The 10,083-nt window shown below is 43.1% G+C and overlaps 1 protein-coding gene across 1 annotated transcript; it reads right to left on the bottom strand.

The window, feature by feature from the left end:
- Positions 1–411: 411 nt before the first annotated feature.
- On the bottom strand, positions 412–4,904 carry LOC145974057 (uncharacterized). The gene is made up of 2 exons (XM_083103797.1): positions 1,267–4,904; positions 412–1,185 (listed from the first exon to the last, which is right to left on the bottom strand). The coding sequence occupies exons 1-2, from the start codon at positions 3,685–3,687 to the stop codon at positions 646–648; spliced, it is 2,961 nt and encodes a 986-aa protein (XP_082959923.1). The 5' UTR covers positions 3,688–4,904; the 3' UTR covers positions 412–645.
- Positions 4,905–10,083: the final 5,179 nt, after the last annotated feature.

The raw sequence follows: 10,083 nt of genomic DNA, 5'->3' as shown, positions 1-10,083 counted from the left end.
TAACTTTCTCGAGATCGTCGTCAAAAACATTAAAGTCGCGATCTGCTGAAAGATCGATGCGATAAGAATAATATTTAGAGAAGGATCTTGCACCGTGCAGAGGATCTTTCTCTTCGGAATCGAATATCGCTACGATTTCGATCGATATCGTCGTGAAAGTTTCGCAGATACATTTTTTGTGTTCATAAAAGAAGCACAATGATTTCGATACATTGTGAGGCCCGTTTCGCCTTGATTATTTTCCATCAAATGCCTTTTGAATAAAAGCTTGAATAATTAATATTAATATAAAATATTACGTTTTAATAGAGAAAAAATTGAGAAAATGACGATGCTATCATACGGCGTGAATATCGCTATATTAAAACTATTTATCAAAAAAAGTATTTATTCGCAGGCATAAGAAAGAAATTCGTTATCTATTTTATTTTTCTTATCGAAAATATTGCATCATTTTACCGAAAATTACAAAGTAAGTATCAAATCATTCGCAAATCGAATTTTTATATATCTGGAGAAGAGAAAAAATGGAAAATATGCGGACACAGACGATACCTGTCGGTCGGCGATAAATATTATCTTTCGTTCTATCATCGAGACGATCTCGAAGCCTAATCGAACTCGACGTCCCAGAGGCACACGTCGTTACAACTTTGTTTCGTAATTACTTGGGGCATTGAGCTGTTCATTATTGGATTGTTGATTGTTGAAATGCGCACCGTTCCGTTTCTTCCTATGCGTATGCTGATGCTTCTTCATGTGATCTTGTCGGATAAATCCTTTATCGCAAACATCACATTTGAACGGTCGCTTACCGGTATGGATGCAGGTATGCCGCTTGAGGTCAGTTTTGTGGGCGAATACCTTCGGACAGGCTTCGCAGCGATGTCTTCTCGCACAAGTGTGCATCTGCACGTGTTTTCCGTACAGTTCTTCGTCCGGAAAACGCTTGCCGCATTGCGTGCATTTGAACGGCTTGTCGCCCGAATGGAAGCTTTTGTTATGCTGCGTGAGATAGCAGCCTCTCATAAAAAATTTATTGCAATCAAGGCATTTATGGATGCCATCCTGGGAAATAAAATTGGCTTCGGTGGTGGTGATCTGACGTGGCTTCTTCGAGTTGGTCTTGCTCTTACGCTCCTTCTTAGGCTTCAAACCGATGTTTGGATCTAAATCCTCTTTTGCCTGTCTCAATTGTGAGAGATGGTTATTATTCGTTTCGAGATCAATGCGCGCTTGCTCAAGCTGATAAGAGAGCGTAGATACCTGTTGTTCCTCGTTTGTCTGCATCATTGTTACGTCCATATCAGTCAACGACTTGTAGCGCGATGGTGAATACGGATCATAGGTCGTTGCGGAAGATTCGAAAGATTCTTGAGGAGCAATTTCCTCTGCGCTTAGCCCCCCCACGTTAACGGATTGTATCTGATTTTGTTCTACTACGAACCCGGTTAGCACACCAATTTGCGTGAAATTCTTCTGATCAAAAATCGTAAAACTGGGCAGCAACTGATGTTGTTGTTGGTCATTTTCTTCATTGCCAATAGTAGTTAGCTGCATGGTGGTAATTGGTTGGGTAGACTCCAGTAGGACCGCCGGGGTGCTGGTAGTAATTGTAACGTGGGGGGGCAAGGCGTTTGGGTACGGCTGATGAGGCATCGTAGTACCCCCCATCGCCGTGGGCGAAGTCATCGCCGGATGGACCGAGCCTGGTGGCGAGTTCATGTGATGTGGGTGGGGGGATGAACCCATTGGCGAAGGGCAATTCATGTGCGATGCCGCCTGTGGGGGGATGGGTGAACTCGTGGTATGATGCACCGGTTGGCCCAGCGAATCCGTTGGTAGGTGAAGCTGCTGCTGTTGTTGCTGCTGCTGGAGGCCCAGCTGGTGAGGCGCAGAACCCATTTGTTGCTGATGGTGTCCCGCCAGCGACGATGGAACCGGAGAATTGACCGGCATTATTCCCGAGTGCGGCAGGTGGACCAGCTGTTGTTGCACTAGGGCCGCTGCCGAAGAGTCGCTGCTGTTGTTGCTGCTGTTGGAATTGCAGTGCGTGGTGGGCGTGTGAAGCAGGCCCCTCGTCGCCTCGCCCGAGGGACCTGCCATCAAGTTTGGGGGACTCCTGGAAGAGGGTAAATCCGACGGGGATCGTGTAGGCGCACCGCCGCCTCTACTGCCCGAATGATTATTCTCTCTAGTAGGATGATGATGATTGCTAATCGGTGAATTCGCTGGATCAGGTTCCTTCCCGTTCTTAACAGCGTTCTTGTGCAACGTCGTATTATAGTGTCTCTTGAGATGGCCCGAGCTTGTAAACCACTTGTTGCACGCAGTGCAGTTGTAGGTCTTTGGCCGCCGCGGCTCGTTACTTTTCCAGGATTGGTTTGCTAACGGCGGCGCTTTTGCTGGTTGCTGGACAAACCCCGCTGGCATCTGATGGCTTGCCATCGGTTGCGTGCTCGAGATTATCGGTGAGCTTTGATGTCCGTGTTCCACGGGCATATGTTGACCGCGCATGAATTGACCCTGATCAGCTATCGGTGGAGGAACATTGTCTATGGGGCCCATAGACCCAAGCCCGGTATGATAATCATGTGGTTGGGTAGCCGGCGGCCAACCCAGCATAGAACTCACCGAATGTGATCCTATTCTGTGCTGCGGCTGCTGCTGCTGCTGTATCAGTCGATGTTGCATCTGCATCTGAAGTCCCTGCTGTTGTTGCTGCTGAAGTCTTATGAGCTCCTCTTCGTATCGATGCGTTTGCACTTTGTGAGAATCCAAGTCGAGGATTTCAGCTTGCTCTTCAGGTGGTTCCTGTTTCATGTCCGACTTATTCGTCTGTCCACCGTTGTAATCATAACCGGATTGTTGTTGCGGTTGATTGGAAAGAGGCGGCGATGGATGCAACTGCTGAGGACTGTTGCCCAGTTGTTGATACTGTGGCGCAGGTGGATACGCGGAAGGTGAATCCAAATGATTCGTTCTCATGTGCTCGCCTAATTGATTAGCGTCTTCATAAACCGCACCGCATTTATCGCATTGAAGCGGCGGACTCTGCGGGCTAGTAGAATTGGACGTCGTGCGATCCGCAGAATAGTGCTGCTGATGCTGATACGGATGATAGCGCGGGTAACCGCCGCTACCATCGCGATTGCTTTGAGCGTCTTCTTGTGATGGCGAGAAATGATGAGTTAACATATAAGACTGTTCGTTTGGCATGTAATAACCGCTCTCGCTAAACATTGGTGTTTGAAAATGATCATATGGTGGACATACAAGTGTATGTATGGCAGATTGTTGCTGCTGCTGCTGTTGTTGAGGTTGTTGTGGCTGTTGTTGCTGCTGCTGTTGTTGCTGCTGCTGCGAGGATGTTGGATCTTGAGAAGGCGACATTGATGACGGCTCACTCGAGTCCGTTGGCACACTCACACTATCCCGATTGGCATTCACGTGACTATTATGATTACCAGTCTTACTATGATTATTATTGCTCTCTTCCTGCTGTGCCTTACTGGCCCACTGATTTAACAAGTTCTCTTGATGCTGATAACGCAGGTGCACCTCCAGACTCTTCTCGCTCTCAAACTTGAGACCACAGTCTTTACAATGATGCCCCGCATTCGAACTACCGCCTACGTATTGTTGCTGTTGTTGCTGTGTCTCGACAACACTCGTCATTTCACTCATATTGTCTTTTTTCCACTCGACCGTCAAGTCACGTGTTTCAACCGTCGAATAGTAATTCGTACACAACGCGAACAGAATAAAACTAGACGATGCACACACATGAGCGCTCGTTACACGCGCCCGAGCGCGCGCGCGCAACTATAGCGTGGCGATTCTTCTCCCTTTCTTTCTGGTCTGTCGTTTCACTTAGTCGCCTCTTGGATCGCGTCCTATGACGCAGCAGAACTACGCGTGATGTAGCATGCGAGATAACACATGAACGACCGCATCGTACATGGAAGCGCGAAACGATACAGCGACGAGTCACGTGCGAGGATTCACTAGTTCGCCGGGAGAAACAATGCGCCTCGCGATCTAGTCGTACATCAATAGAAGGGAAGGAAGAGGGAGGAGGGGTCCAAAACGAAAAAGAGAGAAGAAAGGAAAAAAACAAAAAGAAACCGGGAATACAACGTGTTCTACATTTATCATATGATCGCACCGATTCCGGACGCGAATATCCAATTCAATGTCGCTCGATAAATCGCGATCACCGCGTGCGGCATTGTCGGCCTCGGTTCGACGGCGTGTCGACGACGATGACGACGACGACAGCGGGACGGTACCACCACTTACCGGCTCCTCGGCTGTGAGAACTAAAGACGCGGCTCTCGATAATGAGCGTCGAACGATACCGGTTAACTCGGCGCTGGGATGAACAAAACGAAACGAAAACAGACGCGCGTATCGTTCATGATTCACATGTTTTCTGGCGTGCGAGAACGCTCTTTACGTATTTACGTTATTCGTCTCTCTCTAAAGTCTCTCGCGTTGATCGAGACGATCGAACTTTGATTTTGAGAGATTTCCAGCGGTAGCCTCGATGATCGTTGCCTGGAAAATTTTCCGACGATTGTCACGAGCGCGAGACACTTCGCATTTTGCTCACTGTAACTGTGTCTATATTCCGCGACAACTCTCACTTATAAAGTCTTTTTCTTTCTTCTCTTTACGCGGGATGATCGTGGGTGTCTAAGAGTCGATCACCTGACGTCGCGTATCCGGTACTGCGAGAGCAGCGGAACTGAGCCGGCGAACACAATGAGACGCAACCACCTCAGCCTCGCATCACCCCTCCGTCCAATTCCCCCCCTCTCTCTTTTCTTTCTCTCTCTTTTCTCTCACTCTCACCTCGGATTACACTCGCTCACTACAACTGTATGACCGTGTCGTACGAACGCCGGTACTACTCTGTCGGTTGGAATTCCGTAGTTTCGACTCCTCGGGCTCGCGCCAAGGCACCGTTCTCCTCCCCTCATCCCTCCCTTGCCGTGTCCCGCCCCTCACCGCTTCCTTCGCCAATCCTGCCACCCCCTCTTCGTCGTCACTTGCCTCTTTGGAGTCTCTCTCTCTGTCCCTGTCTCTATCTTTCTCTCTCAGACTTCAGCGAGCTTCCCCTCATTCTCTATTATCATCTCTCTTCATCTTGTATCGTCGTTCTCTCGAGCGTCTTTCTTCCTTCTCATCCAGCAACACCGGCGAATAGCCGGTCTCTTCGTCCAACGCTCCGACTTTCTCTTTCTCTCACGAAAACTTTATCGTTCCGTCGCGCTCCCTTCGCTGGAAGAACTCTCGTTCTCTCTCTTCTTCTTCCTCTCGCTTAAACTTCTCCCTTCCTTCTCATTCAAATGCTTGACCGAGAGAGAAACACGAAACGCCTCGCCTCTCTCTCTCTTTCTTCTCCGCTTGCTTACTCTCGTCTCTCCCGCGTACCAACCCCACTACTTTCGAGTATAGTCGATCTCCTCTGATTCCCTGCCTGAACTGAAGAGGGATAGGCACGCACGACAGAACGGTGGAAAGCGACGGCCAACCAAATTTGAGACCTCCTTGCCCTTCCTGGCTTTCGTCCTCCCTCCTCGCTCCTTCTAACGAGTGTTTTGGCCGTTCTCTCGCTTCAGTGTTACTCGTCTCTCTCATTCGCTCCCAGGTACGGCTCCAAATTCTCCAAGACACTCTGTTGTGTTTTGTCTTTCTCTTTTCTTCAGTCTCGATGCATCCTTTTTCAATTACGACACCCGCCGTCACGTCTCTTCCGATTCTCTATAGTGACGCGTCTTGGAAAAGAATACGACGGATAGAAACGTGCGTATGGCACGAGAATCCTTGTTTGCTGCACGCCCGGCATCGTCCTTACGCAGACGAAATCTTTTGAAATTTTCAAGGTGAATCTTTCGTATCTAAAATTTTCAAAACAACATTTCGTATTTTATATCTATCAGCCCCCTTGCATATATTTTTTGAATATATTATATGAAGCAAATTCTTCCCCTGTAGAAAATTAAAAAATAACTCCGCATTTCTCCCAAGTTTCTCTTCTATTAAAATTTCTCCCTTAAAAATCATACAATCTCTGACTAAAATTTTACGTTTAAATATAAATCTTTAATTTGTTAATTTTTATTATTCAAATAATTAAAGTCAAAGATTAAAGTTTACGAAAAGGATTAATTAGTGTAAAATTTTAATCGGCTTTTACGGTGCGCTCGAGGATACTTTGACGTATAAAGAAAATCACATCATCGGAGATATAAATGTGATTCTGTGGCACTTAACGTGTTAGGGATCATCGCGCGGGCAGGTCCACTTACCTCTGCCAAAAAATCCCCTCGGTTGAATCCTCAAACTGCTCGAAGATCACCTAATTCCCGCCAAGTAATAAACGTAACTCTCGGCAGTTCGCCTAACTTTTTTATTAGGCCAAGCCACGAGCCCCTTCGTAAGTGCCTGCGTAAAAAATGTGCGAGGGTATTATCTGACGATAACTAAACTCTTTTTCTCGCCCTCTCCCCCTCCTTGTTCATCATCCCTCTCTCTTTCGCTTTGCGCGCCCCTCTCACTCGGCTTCGTTCGCGGAACGATCCGATGGAATAAAAAAAAAAGAAAAGAGAAAAAAATGTGGGTAACCTTGCATTTTTTTATGATAACTTTTTTCTCTACGCGCGAACCCAGCCCGTGCACTTTGCATACGGAATGCGACAAGTCCCTCTATCCTGCTCTCTTGTGCCCGACACCAGCCGCATCCACCACTGCTTAACCCTTTACTCCAACTATGAATATGTTTATTGTGAATTGCACGGTGGCCACCTGATGCAGGAGAGAAAACCTTGCGGCGTGTGTGGGCGGATGCGCGGCACGTGGTGTCATAATTAATAAATAAATAATTGATACGAAAAATATAGCGTGATGATTAAAAAATCCTAAAATATCGCAATAAACAATTGATTAAGATTTTAGATCTTGTGTTATGCTGATTTGCATACAAAATTAATGAAAAGGAAATATCATAATTATATATAAAATCTGTTTTAGATAATTTGTTATAATTCGAGACAAAAATCGAGATAACAATCTATTTAATCTGATGCATATGCTCTAATGTATTCAAATGAATGTATTTTAATATAAATTTTAATGTCTATTTATAATATGTATTATATATTTCATTTTTTTAAATATATCTTTTTAAAAATTGTTACACGATGTTGTATAAAGTTATAAATAAAAAACTGTCCTTTGCAAATTATAAATTATTTAAAATTCATAATCTTAACAAAATGTGTTTCGATTTACTTGATAATTTCAGAAAAATTATTTAATATCGTAGTTAAAAATTTTGCGCAAAAATTAACTTTGACGCAAAACAAAACTTTATCAACAATTCCCAATTAATTAAAAATTCTTCAGTTTTTGCAACATTTTGTTAAAAATCGAGAATCAATTAATCCGAAAAGAGCACAAACAAAACGCAATCATTCTGCAGCATTCTACTAAATTTATCTTTCTTCAATAGCTCTGTTAATTACAAGATTTCTATATTTCTCAATTCCCTAATCGAATCACCTCCCTTGTTTCTCTCCTTTTTTTTTTTGTTTCACAATTTTCATCCACCAGCGCGTCGAAATACGGCGAAAAAGCCGCCGGTTAGTGGAAGGGTGGCGGTAGATTGAATCAGCCTAAGCAGCAGCCACCCTTCTACGGATTCCTCCTCCCTCCCCCTCCATCCCTCTCCCCAGCGGCTTTCTCCTTCGTCTCTACTCGGCATTTTCGAAGTGGACGCCGAGCTGACCGAACCACTATCAGCTAGATATTCGCTGGCGTGGCGTTTGCGCCCCATTTTATTAAGGAAATCCCACCCTAATCCCCCAACCCCCGCGGTCCCTCATGTCACGAAATCCTGCGAGAAGAATGCGGGGGAAGGGGTAGTCTTCTCGTAACACGTGCGACGACGTGCGCTTTTTCGTCCTTTTTCCTAATTCTTCTTTCCGTTCGCTGTCTTCTTCTCTTCCCCTCCGACTTTGCTCTCTCTCTTCCTCGTAACAGACGGAATTGTTTTTTCCGAGCATTTTTCTTGCGGATACGAGGAAAGAGAGGGAAAAAGACAACGGCATCGTTCGCAAGTCCATGAATGCGTGACGCATATCGATGAGGACGAGGTGTATAACGAGAGTTTCATTCGAGCTGAATGGAAAAGTGAAGCATTAAAGGTGATTCATTGATCGTAAATTGAGATGATTCCTCTCTGATTTATCAATTTACAGAATTGAAAAGTATGCAATATCGAAAATAGATCAACTGCTGTCAGGTATAATAGTCTGACATTAATCTAAAAAAGAAACTTGAAAAAATAATTGTAGATAATTTATGAAACATTTTTTATTAGTAATCTTGACATGTATGTAACGCTTCTCGTTACATATTTACATGATTATTGTCCCTTATATTTTTCGTAGAAAAAAATCTGTAATTATATAATTAATTCATATCAAGATAATTAATTTATATCAAGCGATTGTTTTTATAACATCGTCGATCTAACGTAGCGAAAATTTTATTACAAACTTCGTTATTCACATTTTTATTTTATTTTACTGCAAAACTTTGTTAACGAGGATAATAATGTAGAGAAGAAAAAGATATAGGGGAATAAAACACGTAACGAGAAAAATCTTCTTCGCACATTTTTTTCAGCACATGACAGGAGACTTCGCGAACCGCATTTCGCGAAAAGACACGGTGACCCGTCGTCGAAAAAACGCCAGATCGCTAAGAGTCACAAAAATATTTCGCGAGTTCGGCAAAGCAGGCAGAAAGAGAGAGAGAGAGAGAGAGAGAGAGAGAGAGAGAGAGAGAGAGAGAGAGAGAGAGAGAGAACTATTATATACCAAGAGCGCCTCATTAAAGGAAATTATAACAAAGTGGTTCCTCTTCGCGACGTCGGGATGTCATTTGGCGGCGTGGACGAAAATTCGCAGAACGAGATGGTGGTCGGTAGTTGAAGAAGGACGAATATACAGACGAAGGGCTGAGTCAGTTCGCGCGGAAAACGAATTGAAATTTTAATCGCCCACCCTACCCCACCGCGTTAAATGCGTCCAATGCCACCTTGCCAACTCTAAAACCCGGCCTCCCCCGACGATGCGACCCTCGCTAACCTCTGTCCTCCTTTTTCCGTCTTTCTTCCTTTTTTTCATTTTTCTTCTCCTCTCAGAGAGCGAGCTAAATGCTTTTACGCGCGTCGCTATTATGTTCCACCGATGTTCCTTCCCTCGTTTTCAAGCCCGTGTTTATTCTTCATCCGATGCTGGACATTTTTCTCGTCATCGTCCCCCGAAAAGACTGTACAACGCGTTAATCAGGTGCAACTCCTTCGTACGTTCAATTTGTAATTTAATATCTATTCAAAGTTTCTTTGTGCATTAAACGTTACTTGAGATTTATAAAAATGCTTGAAACTAGGGGATGTTAAAATTTTTTTTTAAATTTATGTTAATCTCATGCATCTCTTGTAACTCTATATTTATGAAATAAAAAATAAAATATAAAATTTAAGCTATTTTTAATATTATAATATTATAAATATGTTTAACCTAAAATAATAATTTATTCATACATGTCAATTAAAATTCGATTCGAAATGTTTAATTGATTTTATATCAAAAGAGGGATATTTCAAATATTTATTTCTCAAGATGTTCAGTAATCAAGATTAAAAGATTTATTTCTTCCATGGAAATATGTGTAGAGATAATATATTTGAATATTATTTGCAAATTAATGTACTTATCTTATTTACTTCTCTCTTATAACTTATTAACGAGACTTGTTTTTGACTTGTTTTTGAGCATTTTATATTAAATCATGTCAATTATTTCTGTAAATTAGCATTAAATAAACAAAATTTTATTTTAAAATAAATGCATATCTGTCTTGTCACTTTTATTATTTTACTTATTACATGCCACAGGTAATATTTGAAATAATAAGAAATAAAAAAGTTGAATTTTAGTCATTGCAAGAGAATTGGAAAACTTCAAATATTATATTAAATTAGAGTTTGTAATTTTTTAAAATTAC

The sequence above is a fragment of the Camponotus vicinus genome, unplaced genomic scaffold (assembly GCF_025532165.1).
Source record: "Camponotus vicinus isolate PSW18456_S1 unplaced genomic scaffold, iyCamVici1.0 SCAF_7, whole genome shotgun sequence".
NCBI lineage: Eukaryota > Metazoa > Arthropoda > Insecta > Hymenoptera > Formicidae > Camponotus > Camponotus vicinus.
The sequence above is the reverse complement of the archived record's forward strand: the minus strand, read 5'-3'. Positions and strand labels throughout refer to the sequence as shown.